This window comes from Neoarius graeffei, chromosome 1 (genome assembly GCF_027579695.1).
Source record: "Neoarius graeffei isolate fNeoGra1 chromosome 1, fNeoGra1.pri, whole genome shotgun sequence".
Taxonomy (NCBI): Eukaryota; Metazoa; Chordata; class Actinopteri; order Siluriformes; family Ariidae; genus Neoarius; species Neoarius graeffei.
In genome coordinates, this window is record NC_083569.1 from 91678129 (window position 1) to 91702314 (window position 24186).

Consider the following 24186-nt stretch of genomic DNA (forward strand, 5'->3'; position numbering starts at 1 on the left):
TTACACAAAGATCGATCCATAACAGTTGTAAATGTCCCTTAATTCCACAGGGTGTCGATAATGGTGGACACCAGTGAAAGTGATCACTATTATCGACACTTCACGTGACTTCTCAAACACGCGTTTAGATACAAAATGGCGACTGTCAAATGAAAGAGTAAGAAACCAAGTAGGTTTTGACAAGGAGATCATGAAATATCGGTGAATTTGATCAGTAAAAACATGTCCATGATCTTTCCACCATGCTTACCTGCGATGATAACGCCCGGGTTTTCCTCAAATTGTTGATCGTACTAAAAAAATTCCATCTCAGGTAACGAGCTGCGTCATCAGATGACAAGCTCAAAGGGCGAGGTGGGTCTTCCGGTTGATTGATTAACCAATAATAACTGTTGGAACTGAAACTCACCTTTGTAAAATTGTATTTTTATTGGTAAATCTGAGAAGGTGTCAATAATTATGGACTGTTGATAATTGTAGCTGCCATTCTATTTCTTCTTCTAACCACAACCCCGTAAATGTATTTTTAATGGAAGAATCCAACTCTTTAATCGCCCCAATATCACGAGCACCGATGACCGTCTCCATTTTTGTGCAGGCCGCATAGTTGACAGGATATACATCGCGAACCGGGATTCGTCAAAGATATCCCAACTGACCAAAAGTCAACACTTTAAACACTCTGTGGGCCGGGAACCGCTAAAAATCACAGCCAGTCTAAAAGCGTACATTGCAAGGACTGAACAGTAATACTGAGGACCGAATCACGGACCCAAACCAACATCTTCCCCGGAATTTTTCATCAAATTTACACTGATCTCATGAATGACCCGTATAGATGTCTAAAAACCGGAAAAATCTGATGCCTGCAAAACAATTTAATAAATTAAATAAAAGTAGTGAGAAGTGTGTAGTCTGATGTAATGGAGTATAAATACATTTTTAAATCATAAATGTACTTGAATAAGAGTCTTGATGGTGGCTGGTGGTAAATTATTTGGGGGCCACAGTCAATAACATACATCACTAATATATAATTAAAAAGTTTATATAAAAGCTTTTTTGTCTTTTGAATCTGAACTGTGTTTCATCTGAATAACAAACACGGTACACAGAAAAGTTTTCACCCTTTTGTTAAAAACAAACAAACTTACGGTTTTGTCATCTGTCCTTTTGTGTAATTTATACTTCGTTTCGAAAATGTGTGCTCAGTCCATCAACTTTCAGTTTCTCCTCCAAACATCTTTGAAAGGAAAAATAATGATGGACTGAATAATCCACTTCATTCATGTTCAGTTCACCCGAGACTGAGTCTGGAACACGCCCACTGGTGACGTAATACGGAAATGTCACCAAAATGGGTTAGAATATATTCACCCATTGGAGCTCAAAACTCGGGGGGCGTGTCACACTGTAGTCACATGATGCGGTTGCCGCTGATTGGCTGCATGACCCTACAGCAGAGCGTCTCCCTGACTACAGCACTGGGCTCGTTACAGTTCACCCACAGACTCGCGCTTTATATCATTCTGTGTGTTTTTCTGTCCGACCGCTAGTTTAAAAAAAAAAAAAAATCACAAACATCCACCCATCTTCTACCACTTATCTGGATCCGGGTCATGGGGGTAGCAGCAGAAGCAGAGCAGCCCAGACTTCCCTCCCCGACCACCTCCACCAGCTCTTCCGGGGGAATACCGAGCCATTCCCGGGCCAGCCGAGAGCTGCAATCTCTCCAGAGATTTTACACAAATCTCTTATTGTTTTCTTATTTACAGAAAACTATCATCATGAGACTGTGTTCATATAAATCTATTATAGAGCTAAAGTGTGAAGCTGTAGTTCAGTATAACGGTGAGTTTAATCCTGTAGGATCAGACTTTACTTTCTCTTTCTTCTAACAGACTCCCAGTAAACTCCCAGTGTAGGTGATGGAAACCACAGCAACCCAATAACAATAACAACTATTGTTACTCCATGATTAATGAACTGTGGATTTAAACACAGGTTACACTGAAGTTTTCCAGACAAAACTTAAAAAATTTCGGAATTCAAAATTAATGTCTTTTTCCCCTCAGCACTTTTGTTTCAAAACAAAATCATGTCCGTGTTATTTTCTTAAGGATCTCCCTCTCTCTCTCTCTCTCTCTCACACACACACACACACAGTAGAGTCTGTGATTTAACTGTCCTGAAGATAAAAAGTTCAAATTGTTCTTACCGGCACACAACGATTTCTTTATAAACTCTGAAATACAAAATATTATTTTGTATTAATTTATCCAAATACAATTAGATTCAACAAAAATAACAAAATTAATTAATATGTGAATAATATTTACACTACAGACCAAAAGTACAAAACAATGTACAAAAAAAAGTTTATTGCCATCAGTAGATTTTCTCTAAAAACACTGAATGTAAAGAAAGGAGAGAAATATAAATATCATAATCTGTTCCTCTTACTAAATATATACAGTTCCCTCCATAATGTTTGGGATAAAGGCAGATGTTTTATTTGCCCCTGAACTCCACAGTTTTAAATTTGGACTCAAACAATTCACATGTGGTTAAAGTGCACATCCTCAGATTTTAATAAAGCAAATGTTTATCCATTATACAACCCCAATTCCAAAAAAGTTGGGACAAAGTACAAATTGTAAATAAAAACGGAATGCAATAATTTACAAATCTCAAAAACTGATCTTGTATTCACAATAGAACATAGACAACATATCAAATGTCGAAAGTGAGACATTTTGAAATTTCATGCCAAATATTGGCTCATTTGAAATTTCATGACAGCAACACATTTCAAAAAAGTTGGGACAGGGGCAATAAGAGGCTGGAAAAGTTAAAGGTACAAAAAAGGAACAGCTGGAGGACCAAATTGCAACTCATTAGGTCAATTGGCAATAGGTCATTAACATGACTGGGTATAAAAAGAGCATCTTGGAGTGGCAGCGGCTCTCAGAAGTAAAGATGGGAAGAGGATCACCAGTCCCCCTAATTCTGTGCCGACAAATAGTGGAAAAATATCAGAAAGGAGTTTGACAGTGTAAAATTGCAAAGAGTTTGAACATATCATCATCTACAGTGCATAATGTCATCAAAAGATTCAGAGAATCTGGAAGAATCTCTGTGCGTAAGGGTCAAGGCCGGAAAACCATACTGGGTGCCCGTGATCTTCGGGCCCTTAGATGGCACTGCATCACATACAGGCATGCTTCTGTACTGGAAATCACAAAATGGGCTCAGAAATATTTCCAGAGAACATTATCTGTGAACACAATTCACCGTGCCATCCGCCGTTGCCAGCTAAAACTCTATAGTTCAAAGAAGAAGCCGTATCTAAACATGATCCAGAAGCGCAGACGTCTTCTCTGGGCCAAGGCTCATTTAAAATGGACTGTGGCAAAGTGGAAAACTGTTCTGTGGTCAGACGAATCAAAATTTGAAGTTCTTTATGGAAATCAGGGACGCCGTGTCATTCGGACTAAAGAGGAGAAGGACGACCCAAGTGGTTATCAGTGCTCAGTTCAGAAGCCTGCATCTCTGATGGTATGGGGTTGCAATAGTGCGTGTGGCATGGGCAGCTTACACATCTGGAAAGACACCATCAATGCTGAAAGGTATATCCAGGTTCTAGAGCAACATATGCTCCCATCCAGATGACGTCTCGTTCAGGGAAGACCTTGCATTTTCCAACATGACAATGCCAAACCACATACTGCATCAATTACAGCATCATGGCTGCGTAGAAGAAGGGTCCGGGTACTGAACTGGCCAGCCTGCAGTCCAGATCTTTCACCCATAGAAAACATTTGGCACATCATAAAATGGAAGATACGACAAAAAAGACCCAAGACAGTTGAGCAACTAGAATCCTACATTAGACAAGAATGGGTTAACATTCCTATCCCTAAACTTGAGCAACTTGTCTCCTCAGTCCCCAGACGTTTACAGACTGTTGTAAAGAGAAAAGGGGATGTCTCACAGTGGTAAACATGGCCTTGTCCCAACTTTTTTGAGATGTGTTGTTGTCATGAAATTTAAAATCACCTAATTTTTCTCTTTAAATGATAGATTTTCTCAGTTTAAACATTTGATATGTCATCTATGTTCTATTCTGAATAAAATATGGAATTTTGAAACTTCCACATCATTGCATTCCATTTTTATTTACAATTTGTACTTTGTCCCAACTTTTTTGGAATTAGGGTTGTAGTTTGACCATGTAGAAATTACAGCACTTTTTATCCATACACACACAAGGCACCATAATATTTGGGACACGGGGCTTCACAGGTGTTGGTGATTATTCAGGTGTGTTTAATTGCTTCATTAGTGCCGTCACCTTTAGAGTCGTCTTTTACTGTTTGTCAGCACGAGGAACAGAGTTGTGCCAATGAAAGTCAAGGACACGTTAAAAGGTCGAGAGACGAAAATAAAACAGTGAGAGACATCGGCCAAACTTTAGGCTCACCAAAACCAACTGTTTGGAACGTTCTTAAGAAGAAAGAGAGAACGGGTGAGCTTATAGTAACCATAAAGTGTCTGGTAGGCCAAGGAAGAGCTCCACAACTGATAACAGAAGAATTCTCACCATCATGAAGGAAAATCCCCATAAACCTGTCTGACAGATCAGAAACACTCTTCAGGAGGTAGGTGTGGATATGCCAGTGAAAAATGTCTGCAGAAGACGTCATGAACAGAAATACAGAGGCGACACTGCAAGATGCAAACCATGAGTTCGCCACAGAAACAGGAGGGTCAGGATAGTTTAGTAAAAAGTGATTAAAGGAGCCTGCAGCGTTCTGGAAAGACGTCTTGTGGACAGATAAGAGCAAGATGAACTTGTCTTAGAGTGATGGCAGGAGCAGAGTGTGGAGGTGAAAAGGGACTGTCCAAGGTCCAAAGCACACCACCTCATCTGTTAAACATGGGCCTGTATGGCTGCCTCAGGTATTGGCTCACTCATCTTCACTGATGATGGAACTGCTGATGGCAGCAGCACAATGAATTCTGAGTACTGTAATGTCCACATGGTAAAACTCAGGAGGATAAAAATACCCTTTATGAAAATCTGAGGATGTGCACTTTAACCACATGACAATGGTTTGAGAACAAATTTAAAATTATGGTGTGCAGAGGCAAATAAAAACAATATGCTGTCCCAAATATTATGTATCTAATTTCTCTACTCACAATTTTTAACAAATTACTTTTCACAAAGTCAGATGTCCTTACCGTCTTCCACTCTCTGTCTCTGCAGCTCTAAAAAGAGAAAAAAGTTCAAATTAGAGATGAGACATGCCTGTAGGATCCTGTTTAATACACTGGTATTGTTTCCCATGGTGTTAGTTGTACGTGTTGAATAAAACCAGAGTCCACTTTACTTGAGATTTCTACTTCATGATTATACATTTTATAGAGAGTAAAAATGTGGTGTTGAACACATGAATGTGTTCACAAGTAAAATATTATATACACTATATGGACAAAAGTATTCAGACACCTGACCATCACACCTCCTGTATATGAGCTTGTTGGACGTCCCATTCCAAAACCATGGGTGTTAATATGGAGTTGGCATTGCGCATAGTGATCTGAAGCTTGTGTGCAGCTGTTGGCCATGGAACCCTATTTCATGAAGCTCCTGATGCACATTTCTTGTGCTGATGTTGCTTCCAGAGGCAGTTTGGATCTCTGTAGTGAGTGATGCAGCAGAGGGTTTTTCTGCACTACGTGCTTCAGCACTCAGCAGCCCTGCTCTGGGAGTTTGTGTGGACTATCACTTCGTGGTCAAGCTGTTGCTGCTCCTCGATGCTTCAAAATAATAGCACTAGCCCTATGTTCACATTAGCGTGTCACAAGTCACTCATGTCACTTGTAGTTTGTCTCTTGTGTGCATGGAGCAAGCACTCCTGTTGTCGCCGGTGGGTGTGTACCGTCCATTCAGCTCCAATGAAAAGGAGTCCTGAACAAAATGTAGACTACAACACACAATTTACTACAAGATATGATTTACTTGTCTTTAAAATATATTTTTTCAGTTGAAACATTGTATTGAAGTGGAAAAAGTGAGGAAAATCTGGTTGCGTGTTGTATGTTACATAACATGCATATTTGTATTAGCAACAAACGCTAACTGTAATACCTAGTTACCTCGCCCCCTAGTGGGATGGCAAGGTATTGTGATCACCCTGTGAGTCTGTGTGTGTGTGTGTGTGTGTGTGTGTGTGTGTGTGTGTGTGAGTCTCTGTGTGTGTGTGTGTCCGTGTCCCCCACCCCAGATTTTCGCTCATAACTCAGCAACGACTGGACGGATTGACATGAAATTTGTTGGGCTGATGTATCATGATCATAGGAACCCATTCAATTAATTACATTGTGGTGCGAAGAAAAAAGAAAAGAAAAAGAAAGAGTATTTTCACATGTATATTTTCCAAACAATTCTGCTTTATGAGAAAAGAATGAGCTACGATTTGTTTTGATCTGTTTAATAATACTAGCGCCGCACTGCCTGTCTTTAATGATGCCCTTGAAAATTGATAAAGCAATGTATTGTAACCCGACAAAAATTATATTCAGTTGGAGAAATAGAAGAAACAAATAAGAAAAAAAAGTGCATGAATATAATCTGAATGACCCCCTTCTAGCCAAGAGGAAATCATCGTTATGCTGCGCGGGCGAGGTCTGCCATCTCTGATTGCCTTGTTTTCTTTGGAATGTCTCAAAACAGGTTTAATGAGAAATCATATATGACGGTTAAAATTAAACCATTCACAATAGCCGCCAAAGTAGCATTATCACCTAGTTTTCGTAGCGGTTGATCGCAGTATGCAAGTTCGTTGCCAACTGATGCTAAGCAAAGATATGCAGCAAAGCTTCTGTACAACAGTGGCACCAAAGTTTTGCCTGATCCTTACGCAGTTACCAACAAATGGGACCCAAATTCAAGCACCTGGCCTGACCTTCGGCGATATCTACTGTATGTGATTGACACGCCTTCAATATACACAAAAGAATCAATGAAAGCCTGAAAGTCTCTTGATGCATACAAGTGTTAATTATTCAGTTGTTTTACTGAAATACTCATTTATATTTGCTTTTTGTGCCTAATAATAAAAAGACAAAGATTAAATAGGCACAATATAATCTTTGAAACATAAGTTAATGTTGTTGCTTCACGCGCACACCAAAGAAATACAGTACAGTACTAAACTTCAGCAAGTTCTACATTTAGAATGCACAAACAGTGTTTTAAATCCAGGCTATGCTATTTATCTTCAAATACATATCATGAAAATTCGACCAATCTTCTAATGTCAAATATTTATACTGCAAAAAGTACACAAGTTTACCGCGAGTGCGTTTGCGGAAATCTTACTTGTGTACTGCATACAAATCAGCTGCTCATGCGTTTTTACTCATCTTTTGATTGATATCTAAGCAATGTCATAGCACAACAAATTATTTATGATGAGGAAATTTTATCTAATATCATATTAAACTGCAAAACAAAATAATAAAAAATCATGTATCTTACCAGATATAAAGTATAAAGCAAACACGGTCGTTGTCAGTAGGTTCCCACTTGTCACACTTAATTGCTGCGATCCAAAGCTTTCGGCGAGCTTCAGGTTTCTTTGGTCTGCGGTAAAAGCTCTTGGGATCATCTCATCTCATCATCTCTAGCCACTTTATCCTGTTCTACAGGGTCGCAGGCAAGCTGGAGCCTATCCCAGCTGACTACGGGTGAAAGGCGGGGTACACTCTGGACAAGTCGCCAGGTCATCACAGGGCTGACACATAGTCACAGACAACCATTCACACTCACGGTCAATTTAGAGTCACCAGTTAACCTAACCTGCATGTCTTTGGACTGTGGGGGAAACCGGAGCACCCGGAGGAAACCCACGCGGACACGGGGAGAACATGCAAACTCCGCACAGAAAGGCCCTCGTCGGCCACGGGGCTTGAACCCGGACCTTCTTGCTGTGAGGCGACAGCGCTAACCACTACACCACCGTGCCGCCTCTTGGGATCATTCTGATCAAATCTATATGTACAGCCGATAACACGACACTACCATAATTAATTAATGACCCAATAACTCCGATCGGCCATTTATAAATAGCTTCTTGCCAACCAAAACATCACGTGACCATTTCATGACGCTCCCAGAGAACATGAATGGCTGCCTGTTGCTTTGTTGCTCGTGAGTGTGAACATATCTTTCCAGCTGACTGAGGCAAATCTAGCAGAGCAGAAATTTCACAAACTGGCTTGTGATGAAAGCGGCATCCTCTGACAGAGCCGTGTTTAAAGTCACTGAGCTCTTTAGTCCGACCCATTCTACTGCCAGTGTTTGTCTGTGGAGATTGTACAGCTATGGGCTTGAGTTTATTCACCTGTTAGTAATGAGTGCGGCTGAAACAGCTGAATTAGGAGGGGTGTCCACATACTTTTGGCAATGTAGTGTACAGCAGAGCTAATGTTATGTCAAAATGATCATTCATATCAGTAATTTGTGTATTTACTGAAATTCCTTTCAGACCACACACACACACACACATTTCTTTTTATGTGTAGACCTTTTAGAGTGCTTTATTATCTTACAGTTGATTATTCACTTTAATTTTAAAGCACAAAATTTATTCTCACCTGCAAATTCCTTCACCTTTTGAAGCTCTGACGCTGAAACAGAGAAAATAGTTTTGAGTATTCTGTATAAATTCAGTATAAATCGATGAAGCAGTGTAATATAGTGATAAAGTAAATGAACAACACATCAGATTGCGGTTATGAAATGTAAGTGTCCTCTGATGTTCTATATTTGTTAAATGATGAAGCACACTTCACACAGTGGAACATGATGTTACAGGTCAGTTATGACTCCGGTAGAAAACAAGTCATTTAATGTATTGTGAGTGATGTGTTTGTGTCTCTGCTCTTCTTAGAGAACCCTCGATGGAGTGAAATCAGAGTCAGTAGAAACTCAACCTGAATTTGTAATGCTTGAAAAGAAATGTGTAAATATGATGATTGAAAATAGAGTGTGAATCTTAAGATATTTGAATATAATTGTCAGAAATTAAACGATCTGAAATTCTGACACTGAAAATTTATGTTACAAAATTCAAGGTTTCAGAAATTCTGGTTTCAAGAATTCAGGTCGTAATAAAATGATGTAGTATAATATCGGGTTCTGCTAATGCTGATTTCACTCCATAAACCTCCTTCCTGTTTACTTCCTGTTGTCCAAATCTGGATACATGACCTGAGCTGCCCATAATCTGGTAACATTCATTTCCAAGGGAGTAACTTTGATTTTGACATTGGTGGGGACACAAAAGTGATCCAAGGCAGAGCTTCTGAAAGGTGGGTTTTTTTTCCATTAGCAATCATAATTTCATGTCATGCAGATCTTATAGGTTAACGAGGGCAGCCGTGGCCTAATGTTTAGGGAGTTGGTCTTTGGATCCCAGGGTTGCAGGGGTTGCAAATCCCACCCTTACCTCTCCCTACATCTCCATCCATTGCTGAAGTGCCCTTGAGCAAGGCACCTAACCCAACATTGCTAGAATCTGATGATTTATTAGGATGCAGTGCTGCAGCACAGCAACCTATGGGCTCCCCTATAGGGGAGCCCATAGGTTGCAGTGCAAAGCACTGCAACTATTGTTCTTCTACGTGTTTCTTCTTATTAGGATGCAGTGCAAAGCACTGCAACTATTGTTCTTCTACGTGTTTCTTCTTATTTTTATTATTATTATTATATTTATTAGGATGCAGTGCAAAGCACAGCAACCTATGGGCTCCCCTAGGGGAGCCCATAGGTTGCAGTGCAAAGCACTGCAACTATTGTTCTTCTACGTGTTTCTTCTTATTTTTATTATCATTATTAGGATGCAGTGCTGCAGCACAGGAACCTATGGGCTCCCCTAGGGGAGCCCATAGGTTGCAGTGCAAAGCACTGCAACTATTGTTCTTCTACGTGTTTTTTCTTCTTAATCTTATTAGGATGCAGTGCTGCAGCACAGCAACCTATGGGCTCCCCTAGGGGAGCCCATAGGTTGCAGTGCAAAGCACTGCAACTATTGTTCTTCTACGTGTTTCTTCTTCTTCTTCCGTATTCTTCTTCTTCCTCCTACGCAAATTTTGATTTCGAATAACTCAATAACCGTACGTCGCACACAGACAAACAATATATCAAAACGTGCGGCTCGATCGGACTCGCTATGCTATTACTTTTCTCTACAGAATACGATTTTTTCGCGACGTAGTCACGAAAAAATTGCCCCAAAAAAACCCATTCATTTCTATGGAATTAATTGAAAAAAAAGCACTTTTTCAAACATCCGCTGCTCTGGCATGCTTTCACCTAGAGACGTGATTCAAACTCTAAAACGTAGGAAAACTTCTCCTCTGTGGATCTGGCATTCAACTTTTCTGCTAGGTTCTACACTTTCGGATCAGTCCCGGCTCAAACGCCATGTGGGTTCCGGGAGAAAATCCGGCTTTTGAATGGGTGTCTATTGCATTACACACCAGTGAAGCTCGTTAACTTAGAGTGTAGACAGCTTGAAAAAAAAGCTCAAACTTTCTCGCTTAAACTGTGTTTTCAGCCACAAATTTCACTCTACAGACATGATTTTCTCAAAGGTAATAGGAAAACTTGTCCTGATTCACACAATGTGTCTATCTAAACGATAGGATTTACAGTTTTTGAATGAGAAGCCTCAAACTGAGAAGAGGGCAGCCGAGAGGCTTCATTGACACCCATTATAAACGTGAGAGAAAAGTCACTCGTTTTTAAAATCGCTCTAGTGTCCTTATTTTTAACACTACAGACAAAAAATACATCATTTTATTCAGGAGACCCTTCTAGCGCTCACTGTGAAAGAATTTTGTGAATAGCTGCTTCCGTTGTCGAGTTATTTGTCATTGTTCGAGGCCTGGTCCTTCGTAAAACACAGCAGAAAACTCCAGCCCTTGTGTGTCTTAGCTCATTGACACCCATTATAAAAGTGACAGAAAAGTCTCTCATTTTTAACACTACAGACAAAAAATTACATCAGTCTATTCAGGAGACTCTTCTAGCGCTCACTGTGAAAGAATTTTGTGAATTTCTTTTTTTTGTGAAAAAAAAAAACAGCCTCGGTCGGCATGACACTTCACCTTAGCTGCCCACTTTATTAGGAACACTTCTGTTTGTACATACAAACTACAAACACTCTTCTTAGAGTTTATTTTATTTTAAAAGGGACAGTGCACAAATTAAACATTATCCTTGTGGTAAGGACAGATGTCTGTCCCAGGTTATAGCAGTACATGCTAATTTCCGCCTGTAGTCACTTTGTTTATACTCTTGAATAGCTCTTCTTCATGACGGCTGCTGTCTCAAGCACACACATAATCGTTGCATTGAAACATCATTGCAGGTCACACATTCACGGCCAGCAAACATGCGTGACCGAATTGCTTCGCGCACTGCATCCTCTCACAATTTCCCCCGGGGAATTGTCCGGTCTAGTTAGAATGCAGTGCTGCAGCACAGCAACCTATGGGCTCCCCTAGGGGAGCCCATAGGTTGCAGTGCAAAGCACTGCAACTATTGTTCTTCTACGTATTTCTTCTTCTTCTTCTTCCTCTTCTTATTAGGATGCAGTGCAAAGCACAGCAACTATTGTTCTTCTACGTGTTTCTTCTTCTTCCTCCTAAGCAAATTTCGATTTCGAATAACTCAATAACTGTACGTCGCACACAGACAAACAATATATCAAAACGTGCGGCTCGATGGGACTCGCTATGCTATTACTTTTCTCTACAGAATACGATTTTTTCGCGCCCCAAAAACCCCATTCATTTCTATGGAATTAATTGAAAAAAAGCACTTTTTCAAACATCCGCTGCTCTGGCATGCTTTCACCTAGAGACGTGATTCAAACTCTAAAATGTAGGAAAACTTCTCCTCTGTGGATCTGGCATTCAACTTTTCTGCTAGGTTCTACACTTTCGGATCAGTCCCGGCTCAAACGCCATGTGGGTTCCGGGAGAAAATCTGGCTTTTGAATGGGTGTCTATTGCGTTACACACCAGTGAAGCTCGTTAAGTCAGAGTGGAGACAGCTTGGAAAAAAAGGTCAAACTTTCTCGCTTAAACTGTGTTTTCAGCCACAAATTTCACTCTACAGACATGATTTTCTCAAAAGTAGTAGGAAAACTTGTCCTGATTCACACAATGTGTCTACCTAAACGATAGGATTTACAGTTTTTGAATGAGAAGCCTCAAACTGAGAAGAGGGCAGCCGAATGGCCTCATTGACACCCATTATAAATGTGACAGAAAAGTCAGTCATTTTTAAATCGCTCTAGTGTCCTTATTTTTAACACTACAGACAAAAAAATACATCATTTTATTCAGGAGACCCTTCTAGCGCTCACTGTGAAAGAATTTTGTGAATAGCTGCTTTCGTGGTCGAGTTATTTGTCGTTGTTCGAGGCCTGGTCCTGAGCAAAAAAACAGCAGAAAACTCAATACCTTGTGTGTCTTAGCTCTCCTGAGGCCCGTCGCCATGCCGACTGGGGCCAATGACAGGGCAGGTGGGGGGGGTTTGCTGTCTCAAGCACACACATAAATCATGCTCAAAATTTCAAACTTAAACTGTGTTTTCAGCCACAAATTTCACACTACAGACATAATTTTCTCAAAAGTAGTAGTCACACTTGTCCCAAAAACCCCCCATTCATTTCTATGGAATTAATTGAAAAAAAAGCACTTTTTCAAACATCCGCTGCTCTGGCATGCTTTCACCTAGAGACGTGATTCAAACTCTAAAACGTAGGAAAACTTCTCCTCTGTGGATCTGGCATTCAACTTTTCTGCTAGGTTCTACACTTTTGGATCAGTCCCGGCTCAAACGCCATGTGGGTTCCGGGAGAAAATCCAGCTTTTGAATGGGTGTCTATTGTGTTACACAAGTGTTGAATGGGTGTCTATAGCGCTCCTGCTCAGGCCCGTCGCCATGCCGACTGGGGCCAGTGAGGTAGCAGAGAGGGGGGAGGGGGCTGCTGTCTCAAGCACACACATAAATCATGGCATTGTAGCTTCATAGCAGGTCACACATTCACAGCCAGCAAACATGCGTGACCGAATTGCTTCGTGCACTGCATCCTCTCACAATTTCCCCCGGGGAATTGTCCGGTCTAGTTATTATTCCTACGCAAATTTTGATTTTGAATAACTCAATAACCGTACGTCGCACACAGACAAACAATATATCAAATCGTGCGGCTCGATCGGACTCGCTATGCTATTACATTTCTCTACAGAATACGATTTTTTCGCGACGTAGTCGCGAAAAAATCGTCCAAAAAAACCCCATTCATTTCTATGGAATTAATTGAAAAAAAAGCACTTTTTCAACGTTTTTCAAACATCCGCTGCTCTGGCATGCTTTCACCTAGAGACGTGATTCAAACTCTAAAACGTAGGAAAACTTCTCCTCTGTGGATCTGGCATTCAACTTTTCTGCTAGGTTCTACACTTTTGGATCAGTCCCGGCTCAAACGCCATGTGGGTTCTGGGAGAAAATCCGGCTTTTGAATGGGTGTCTATTGCGTTACACACCAGTGAAGCTCGTTAACTTAGAGTGGAGAGAGGTTGAAAATAAAGTTCAAACTTTCTCGCTTAAACTGTGTATTCAGCCACAAATTTCACTCTACAGACATGATTTTCTCAAAAGTAGTAGGAAAACTTGTCCTGATTCACACAATGTGTCTACCTAAACGATAGGATTTACAGTTTTTGAATGACAAGTGTCAAACTGAGGACAGGGCAGCTGACAGGCTTCATTGACACCCATTATAAACGTGAGAGAAAAGTCACTCATTTTTAAATCGCTCTAGTGTCGTTATTTTTAAGACTACAAACAAAAAAATACATCATTTTATTAAGGAGACCCTTCTAGCGCTCACTGTGAAAGAATTTTGTGAATAGCTGCTTCCGTTGTCGAGTTATTTGTCATTGTTCGAGGCCTGGTCCTGAGCAAAATACAGCAGGCACCTGACAAAATCTTGTGTGTGTGTCTTAACCTGCTCAGGCCCGTCACCATGCCGACTGGCTTCAGTAAGGGAGCAGAGAGGGGAGGGGGCGGCTGTCTCAAGCACACACATAAATCATGGCATTGTAGCTTCATAGCAGGTCACACAACCGTACGTCGCACACAGACAAACAATATATCAAAACGTGCGGCTCGATCGGACTCGCTATGCTATTACTTTTCTCTACAGAATACGATTTTTTCGCGACGTAGTCACGAAAAAATTGCCCCCAAAAACCCCATTAATTTCTATGGAATTAATTGAAAAAAAAGCACTTTTTCAAACATCCACTGCTCTGGCATGCTTTCACCTAGAGATGTGATTCTAACTCTAAAACGTAGGAAAACTTCTCCTCTGTGGATCTGGCATTCAACTTTTCTGCTAGGTTCTACACTTTCGGATCAGTCCTGGCTCAAACGCCATGTGGATTCTGGGAGAAAATCCGGCTTTTGAATGGGTGTCTATTGCGTTACACACCAGTGAAGCTCGTTAACTTAGAGTGGAGAGAGGTTGAAAATAAAGCTCAAACTTTCTCGCTTAAACTGTGTTTTCAGCCACAAATTTCACTCTACAGACATGATTTTCTCAAAAGTAGTAGTAAAACTTGTCCTGATTCACACACTGTGTCTACCTAAACGATAGGATTTACAGTTTTTTAATGAGAAGCCTCAAACTGAGAAGAGGGCAGCCGAGAGTCCTCATTGAAACCCATTATACACGTGAGAGAAAAGTCACTCATTTTTAACTCGGTCTACTGTCGTCATTTTTAACACTACAGACAAAAAATTACATCATTTTATTCAGGAGACCCTTCTAGCGCTCACTGTGAAAGAATTTTGTGAATAGCTGCTTTCGGTGTCGAGTTATTTGTCATTGTTCGAGGCCTGGTCCGTAGTAAAACACAGCACAAAATTCAAGACCTTGTGTGTCTTAGCTCATTGACACCTATTATAAACGTGACAGAAAAGTCACTCATTTTTAAGTCGGTCTACTGTCCTTATTTTTAACACTACAGACAAAAAAATACATCATTTTATTCAGGAGACCCTTCTAGCGCTCACTGTGAAAGAATTTTGTGAATAGCTGCTTCTGTTGTCGAGTTATTTGTCATTGTTCGAGGCCTGTTCCATAGTAAAACACAGCACAAAATTCAAGACCTTGTGCATCTTAGCTCATTGACACCCATTATAAAAGTGACAGAAAAGTCTCTCATTTTTAACACTACAGACAAAAAATTACATCAGTCTATTCAGGAGACTCTTCTAGCGCTCACTGTGAAAGAATTTTGTGAATTTCTTTTTTTTGTGAAAAAAAAAAAAACAGCCTCGGTCGGCATGACACTTCACCTTAGCCGCCCACTTTATTAGGAACACTTCTGTTCGTACATACAAACTACAAACACTCTTCTTAGAGTTTATTTTATTTTTAAAAGGGACAGTGAACAAATTAAACATTATCCTTGTGGTAAGGACAGATGTCTGTCCCAGGTTATAGCAGTACATGCTAATTTCCGCCTGTAGTCACTTTGTTTATACTCTTGAATAGCTCTTCTTCATGACGGCTGCTGTCTCAAGCACACACATAATCATTGCATTGAAACATCATTGCAGGTCACACATTCACGGCCAGCAAACATGCGTGACCTAATTGCTTCGCGCACTGCATCCTCTCACAATTTCCCCCGGGGAATTGTCCGGTCTAGTTACTTTTACACCACACAATTCCTAATTTGTGTTTAAGCAGTCGTTCTGTCTCTTCCACAGAAATACATGAAAATAAGAATTAAAAACTTTAAGCATTTTTAGCATTAAATATATATATATATATTTAATTCAATATCTGTATTGTTTGACATGGGGGGGGTCTCAAAATTCACTGACTGCCTTATTGAGACACTCATAAATAGGTGCTACTGGTGGCATTTTCAATTCTGTAATTAAGCTCAAATTTAGTTAAAATGATATTTGGATATATAATTTAGTGATTGCCTATTATAGCATGATTATGATTACATTAGTATTGCATTTGCAGTATACCCCCCATTTTTTGTCTTTTTGTTGCCCCTCCATTTTCCATATGTCTTTTTGTTGCCTGTTTCTGTGTTCGTAACGTGTGTTATGATTTTCACTGCAGATGTGCTTGTGACTTCTTTTATGTTCATGCTGCAGTTACCAATATTCGTCTGTAGGTGGCAGTAAAGGACCATGGATTTGTTGTATCTAGCCTAGCCTAGTAGTAGTAGAAAGGGGTCTCTGTAAAACGGTGAACGCAGCAGACTCAGCGGCTGTCACGCTGTTGATTCTGAAATGCAAGTCGCACATCTGTATGGCCATGCAGTAGCCTACATCTGACTACTTACATTCTGTAAAACCATTAGGTCTATAAATTTAACATTCATTCATCGAGGATATTATCTAACACCAAGTTACATTGCTCCAGCATTCCTTTTCTCTGCAGCTATGCAGTAGCCTAGCTCTGATGCATCCTGTCATGTTGCTAAACCTGCCTAAGGAGCCACAGCAATACTTTTATGAAGGGTTTCCATACATCAAAAGGATTTTGTTGAGTTTTAAAAGCTCGACGGAAACCCTGCACTTACATTCTTGACTTTGAAGAAGAATGAACAAATGTGGACTTCCGGTGTAGCGACTAATGGAGTAGGACGCGTTTCTCTGAGCTCCTGCAGCAACCTTTTTAAAAAAAACTATTTTAGGTACACCTTTTGTATCTTTTTTCGGTGTGTGTGTTCTCCACTGTCGTGATTTGGGTTTGGCGCTGTCTTTTTGCCGATCTAGATGCCTCCAAAGCCTAAAGTACCTGTACAACCACCACGGCCTACTTCGCACGTTGCATCCCCGCCTCGTAGTGATTCCCCTTCTGGCCTGGCCGGGGCCGCAGGTGGCGCTGCTTTCCACGACTTTAAGGCCGAGCTGCTCTCGTCACTCCATGTTGAGATGTCGGCTATTTTTAAAACTGAGCTTCAGGCTGCCTTGACCGAAAACTTGTCAAATATCAAGGCTGAGCTACAGGCAGTGAAGACTGAATTATCTAGTAGCATTACAAACATCCAGTCTGATGTGTGCACTCTGAAGACCACCGTTGGTGAAATGGAGACATCGCTGTCCTCCTGCGCCGGCGACATTACTACCTTACAGGCTAAAGTGGAGCATCTGACAACTGAACTGACGAGATTGGACAATAAATGCGAGGATTTGGAGGTGAGATCGCGGCGCAATAACATACGGCTAGTGGGCATTCCTGAAGATTTTTCCACCTCCTTTACTGCTACAGCTGTTTCCTCTCTGCTCAAGGAGGCCTTTAACCTCGCGAAGGAGCCTCTTGTGGACCGCGCTCATCGTACTCTCCAGCCGAAACCGAAGCCCGGAGAGCCCCCGCGCCCCATAATCGCTCGTCTGCACTACCATACAGACTGTGTGGACATACTGCGCCGAGCCAGGGCTCAGCAACGGATCAAGATTGGAGACATGAGTTTTTCTGTCTTCCCCGACCACACTCCGAGGACGGCCCGTGCCCGAGCCTCCTTTAATGATGTCCGACGCCAGCTCCGCGAAATACCGGGGATTCGCTTTGGTTTGCTGTACCCGGCGCGCCTCCGGGTCACTCATAACGGTGCAGAGAAGGAGTTTAAATCACCAGAAGAGGCCAGTGCATTCATCAGGTCGCTCAATAGTGAGAGAACCGAGAAATGATACACAACCTTGAGGAAGCAGTGTCAGTTAATATTTACAGTTATTACTTTATTTCATTTGTTTCCTCTTTTCTTTACTATTCTCATACGCACACTGTGTGGTTTTCAGTTTTCACTTTAACTTGGACTTGATTGGTTGTACCGTTCTGTCAAATGTTGCTAGGCCTGCAGGAGCTCAATCCGAAGCTCGATAGTCATGCTTAAAGCCGTAAGTTTTCGTTTTGGGGATCTGACTCCTTGTGGAGTTAGCACTGGGTTCTCCATCGTTTGGGGATAGGGTCGTTGTAAGTGCAATGGGGTGGGGTGGGGGGTTCAATCTGTAAGTGTGGTGTTTGTTTTTTTATTATTATTATTTTTTTTTTTTTTGCGTTTTCCCCCCTCTTTTCCTTCCTTCCCTGGGGGTCCGCATTCAGTCTATTTCTATCTCTAGGAACTTAACATATGTCCACCAATGCTTGTACTTCTGATATTCCACATATTGGGTCCTCTGTGAGATTTTTGAGCTGGAATATTAAAGGCATGGGGAGTCCAATTAAGAGATCAAGGATATTTGCTCATTTGAAACGTCTTAAAGCTGACCTAGTGTTTCTGCAGGAAACCCACATGCGCGTCAAAGATCAGGTCAGACTTAAATGTTCTTGGGTTTCTGAGGTGTTTCACTCTAATTTCAACTCTAAAGCCAGGGGGGTTGCTATTTTAATTGGTAAGTCAATTCAGTTTTCAGCTTCTAAGGTGATATCAGACAAAAACGGCAGATACTTAATTGTTACAGGCACGCTATTCCATACTCCCGTTTTATTAGTTAACATATATGCCCCCAATTTTGATGATCCGCACTTTATGAATAAACTTTTTGAATGTCTTCCCTCATTGAACAACAGCCTTCTTATAATTGGAGGGGACATGAACTGTGTAATTGATCCCAACCTAGACCGCTCTAACCTACGAACTCTGACCCCTTCTTTAATGTCGAGGTCACTTTCAGATTTTATGTCTAAGAACAGTTGCATTGATCCTTGGAGATTTTATAACCCTTGTCCCAAGGAATATTCATTTTTTTCTCAGATGCATCAGTCTTTCTCTCGGATTGATTATTATTTTATTGATGCTAAATTAATTCCCAAAGTACTGTCTGTTAATTATCACCCGATTGTTATTTCTGACCACGCTCCTCTTTCTTTAGATATTCAGTTTTCTTCACAACCCCGCTACTCAACACCTTGGAGGTTCAATACATTACTTCTCTCGGATGATAAGTGCATAGAATTTATTGCAACTAAAATTGATGATTATATCTCTATAAATCAAAATGATATGGAACCTGTTTCTTGTTCACTGTTGTGGGAATCATTAAAAGCATACTTGCGGGGACAAATTATTTCCTACTCTGCCCACTTGAATAAGTCCCATAAAACCAAATTGCAAGAACTCTCTATTAATATCACCAAATTGGACCAACAACTCGCTACTTGCCCCTCTCCCAGTTTACTTAAACAACGTGTTGATTTACAGACTGAATTTGATCTCATCACCACTAGTGATGCAGAGCGACTTCTCTTACGATCACGCTCCACATATTATGAACATGGCGACAAGGCAAGTCGGCTCCTGGCTCATCAACTACGTCACCAGGCAGCCTCACGTATGATCCCTCAGATAAAAGATTCATCTGGCTCATTGCATAAGGATCCCACTACCATTAATTCTGTTTTTCACTCATTTTACTCCTCTTTATATACATCTGAAATTCCACCTGACACCACTGAAGTGAATTCATTCCTAGATAGCCTCAGTTTTTCTGTGTTAAGCTTAGATGCTGCTAAAAAACTTGACTCACCATTAACGGTAGAAGAAATCACTCTCGCTGTGAGTACCATGCAAAATAACAAAGCTCCTGGCCCTGATGGATTCCCAGTTGAATTTTTTAAGAGATTTCAGGAAAAACTGTTCCCTTTACTGCATGCTGTTTATAAAGAATCACTGGAACATGGCACTCTCCCTCCCACTTTAAGGCAAGCCTCCATAAGTCTCCTCTTAAAAAAAAGATAAGGATCCAAATCTCTGCAGCTCATACAGACCTCTCTCATTAATAAATGTAGATGCTAAGATCCTTGCTAAAGCTTTGGCCTGTCGCCTGGAAAACATTGTACCAACTATTGTCTCACATGAGCAAACTGGATTTGTTAAGGGGCGGCAGTTATTTTTTAATGTCCGCACACTCCTAAATATTATTTACTCTAAAACTACCACAACAACACCCGAAGTAGTAATCTTGGTTGATGCAGAAAAAGCTTTCGACAGGGTTGAATGGGACTATTTATTTACTGTACTAAAGAAATTTGGATTGGGAAATGGGTTCATTTCATGGATACGTCTCTTTTATACATCTCCACAAGCAAGCATCTCCACTAATGGCATCCAATCCAGTTTTTTTACTCTAACCCGTGGTACCAGACAGGGGTGTCCCCTATCTCCTCTATTGTTCACACTAGCTATAGAGCCCTTGTCAATCTTTCTGAGGTCCTCCTCAACTTTTAGAGGGATCTCACGATTGGGCACAGAATTCAAGTTGTCACTTTATGCTGATGATTTATTGTTATATGTCTCAGATCCTGTCCTTTCCATTCCCACAATTTTATCTGCTTTCCAGAGATTTGGATCATTCTCAGGCTATAAAGTGAATATCTCTAAAAGTGAATCCTATCCTATTAATGCTTCAGCATCACAGCTTACACAGTCAGATGTCCCTTTTAAGATTAATCTGTCTGGCTTTAGGTATCTTGGGATCAGCGTTACCAGAACGTTAAAGTCACTTTTTTCTGCTAATTTTTTACCTTTAATGTCTAAAATTAAATCTGACTTCCAAAGATGGAGAAGCTTGCCTCTCTCGTTAATTGGAAGAATTCACGCAGTTAAAATGAACATCTTGCCCAAATTTCTATTTTTGTTCCATTGTCTCCCACTTTTCCTGCCAAAGCAGTTTTTTAAAACAATTGATCAAACTATTTCTGATTTCTTATGGTGTGGAAAGGCTCCCAGGATCTGTAAATCCATACTTCAGAGATGTAAATTCAATGGTGGATTGACACTTCCGAATTTCCAACTGTATTACTGGGCGGCACATATTCATAAAATTTCATTTTGGTTCAAATCTATGAATCTGCCATGGTGAAACTTGGAGGCACAGTCATATGTTTCATCCTCCTTACCTGCTTTACTTACCTCTTCTATTCCATCTAACCCCTCTGGCTTTACAAATAATCAAGTGGTTCTCTCCACACTTAAAATTTGGTATCAGTTTAGGAAGCACTTCAAATTTAAGTCAGCATCTACATTAGCTCCTTTACTGAAGAATCATTTATTTCAACCTCCGCTTACAGAGTCAACCTTTCTTGCATGGCATAATAAAGGCCTGAAATGTTTTAAAGACCATTACAAGGATGGTATTTTTCGCAGCTTTATAGATCTCTCAAAAGAATTTCATCTCCCACCTTCTCATCTCTTTCGATACTTTCAAATTAGACACTGCGCTAAAGCTTTGTTTCCAGTTTTTCCTTCTTTACCGCCTACCCTACACTGGGAGGTGTTTTTAAATCGCGATCCACTTCAAAAATCATTTATTTCTAAAGTTTATAACGAACAACTTTCTTTTGATTGCTCACCAGTTACTAAAGTTAAGACTGCCTGGGAAGATGAACTGGATCTAAACTTGGAGGATGACTGGTGGGACACTGCTCTTAAGAAAATTCACACAAGCTCATCCTGTGCTCGTCTCACACTTATACAGTTTAAAGTACTGTTTAGAATCCATTTTTCCAAAGCTCGATTGTCTCAAATCTATCCCAGTATTGCTGACAAATGCGACAAATATCATGCCTCATCCTGCAATTTAACTCATATGTTCTAGTCTTGTCCGCTACTCTCTTGCTTCTGGTTGAATTATTTTGATACCATGTCTAAAATACTTTCAGTGACCATAAAAGTCTCCCCCCCCCCATGTTGCCATATTCGGGCTCCCAGAGGACCATAACCGGTTTACTTCTTATCAATTGGATATTTTAGCTTTCACTTCCTTACTGGCAAGACGCCACCTTCTTCTCCACTGGAAGTCGACTAAAGCTCCCTCGAGTAGTCAGTGGCTCAATGACGTCATGTCTTTTCTAAAGTTGGAAAAGATCAGATATTCAGTGAATGGTAACTCTGCTAAATTTTATAACAAGTGTCTTCCCTTTCTTACATTCTTCCACTCTCTCCAGTCTCTGCCCCCTAACTGACGGACCCTCTCTCTCCCTTTAAATTTATTTATTTTAGGTTTTTTTTGGGGGGGGGGATGCCTTTGGTTTTATTTGTACTGTGCAGCTTTAATATTTAATTAGTACATAATAGGACTTCGTTATTTATTTATTTATTTATTTATTTATCAATTATTTTTTTCTTTGAATTGTGTAATGTCTTTTTTGTTTGTATGAAAAAAAAATCCTAGGAGGTAGACTGTATGCCTTTCTCTTAATTCATCGAGATGCACAGTATTTCTGTGGTGTTGACAGGTGTATTTTGTAGACTGTTGTGCAGGGATGGTGTGGTACTGAAATGTTGATTTGACATTGTTTCCTGTTTTGATGTGCCTTGCCTCCTAATAAAAATATTAAAAAAAAAAGAATGAACGAATGTCTTGTTTCTTGGGAGGGGGGCCGTTGTCCATGATACTCAAGTCAGCATGCGAGTCGTAGGGTAAGCATGCATGGACATCGAAGTCCAGCTCAATTTGTAGGCTGACGGAGAGTGGGGGGTGCGTGGGGTAGGTCAGGTGTGTATGTGTGAGATACGGGGGGTTGATGGGTGGGTAGTCACGGCTGCTGTGGGAAGTGTGCTGCTTTTACAGCAGATGGAGTGACAGCTGGGATAGCCAACCATGTAAGTTAGCGAGAAACAGGTAGCTAATCAGAGAATGTATATCTACGTTAGAGGGGGGGATTATTAGCAGTGTCATACATTTAACCCTTTGTGTGCCATATAATCATTGCTCAGGTTAGGACATCGGTTTTATTGATTGTGATTACACAGTAGCGGCTGAATATTGGGAGGGACACATCCCTAGCGTCCATACCTAAAATTACGCCCTAATTCATTTCACTAAACATGAGAAGGAGCTGTAATTTCTGCCCCGATCTGCACCTTCTCATGAACCTTCACCATGTTAAACTGTGTCTCTATAAGTCCTGGGTACTGAGGGGAAGGGGTTGATAAAACACTACTGAGTCAGTGTTAGTGCGAGTTCAGCACAATCACTACCACATTGAATATCACACAGTGCCTTACTGCTGCACAATATGATAGAAAATCATCAAATACACTACCAGGACAAAAAAAGTCACAGTTTGGATTTAAATTAGTAAATACTTAAGAGCCTTTGATTGGATAATTATTGAGGTCATTAATATGTTTCAGCTGGCAGCAATTATTTTCAACAAATACAATTAGATTCAATAACAAAAATGTGTGTAGTGCACCATGTGAATAATATTTACACTACAAACCAAAAGTTCAAATTCGAGACAAGACATACTTGTAGGATCCTATTTAATACACTGTTATTATTTCCCCAAACTCTCGCGGTTACCAGAGGACTAGCCCCCCACTGTAACCCTAGCTATGTAATAGGCAAGAGGCAGAGGGCTACAGAAACGGAGATCGGCGCCGCCCTATGCGCCATATGGTGCAGGAAAGGACTTTAGACTTTATTATTTCCCATGGTATTAGTTGTACGTGTTGAATAAAACCAGATTTCACTTGACTGAACTTGAGATTTCTACTTCATGATTATACATTTTATAGAGAGTAAAAATGTGGTGTTGAACACATGAATGGGTTCATATGGATAATATTATATACACTATATGGACAAAAGTATGTGGACCCCTGACCATCACACCTCCTGTATCTGAGCTTGTTGGACGTCCCATTCCAAAACCATGGGTGTTAATATGGGGTTGGCATTGCGCATAGTGATCTGAAGCTTGTGTGCAGCTGTTGGCCATGGAACCCCATTTCATGAAGCTCCTGATGCACATTTCTTGTGCTGATATTGCTTCCAGAGGCAGTTTGGATCTCTGTAGTGAGTGATGCAGCAGAGGGTTTTTCTGCACTACGTGCTTCAGCACTCAGCGGCCCTGCTCTGTCAGTTTGTGTGGACTGTCACTTTGTGCTTGAACTGTTGTTGCTCCTCAACGCTTCACAATAATAACACTAGCCCTATGGCCCCTGATGCCACAAGTCACTCATGTCGCTTGTATTTTGTCTCTTGTGGGCGTGGAGCGAGCACGACTGTTGTCGCCGGTGGGTGTGTACCGTCCATTCAGCTCCAATGAG

The 24186-nt window shown here is 40.7% G+C and overlaps 1 protein-coding gene across 1 annotated transcript in view; it reads right to left on the reverse strand.

Annotated features, from left to right (window-relative positions):
• The window catches only part of LOC132885463 (butyrophilin subfamily 1 member A1-like), a 223389-nt gene that overhangs the window by 38222 nt on the left and 160981 nt on the right, over window positions 1–24186 (reverse strand). The window contains exons 5-7 of the mRNA XM_060920155.1: window positions 8668–8700; window positions 5248–5274; window positions 2219–2245 (exon numbers count right to left, since the gene is read on the reverse strand). Of these exons, the coding sequence (XP_060776138.1) occupies window positions 2219–2245; window positions 5248–5274; window positions 8668–8700 (87 nt within the window). The remainder of the gene's footprint in view (window positions 1–2218; window positions 2246–5247; window positions 5275–8667; window positions 8701–24186) is intronic.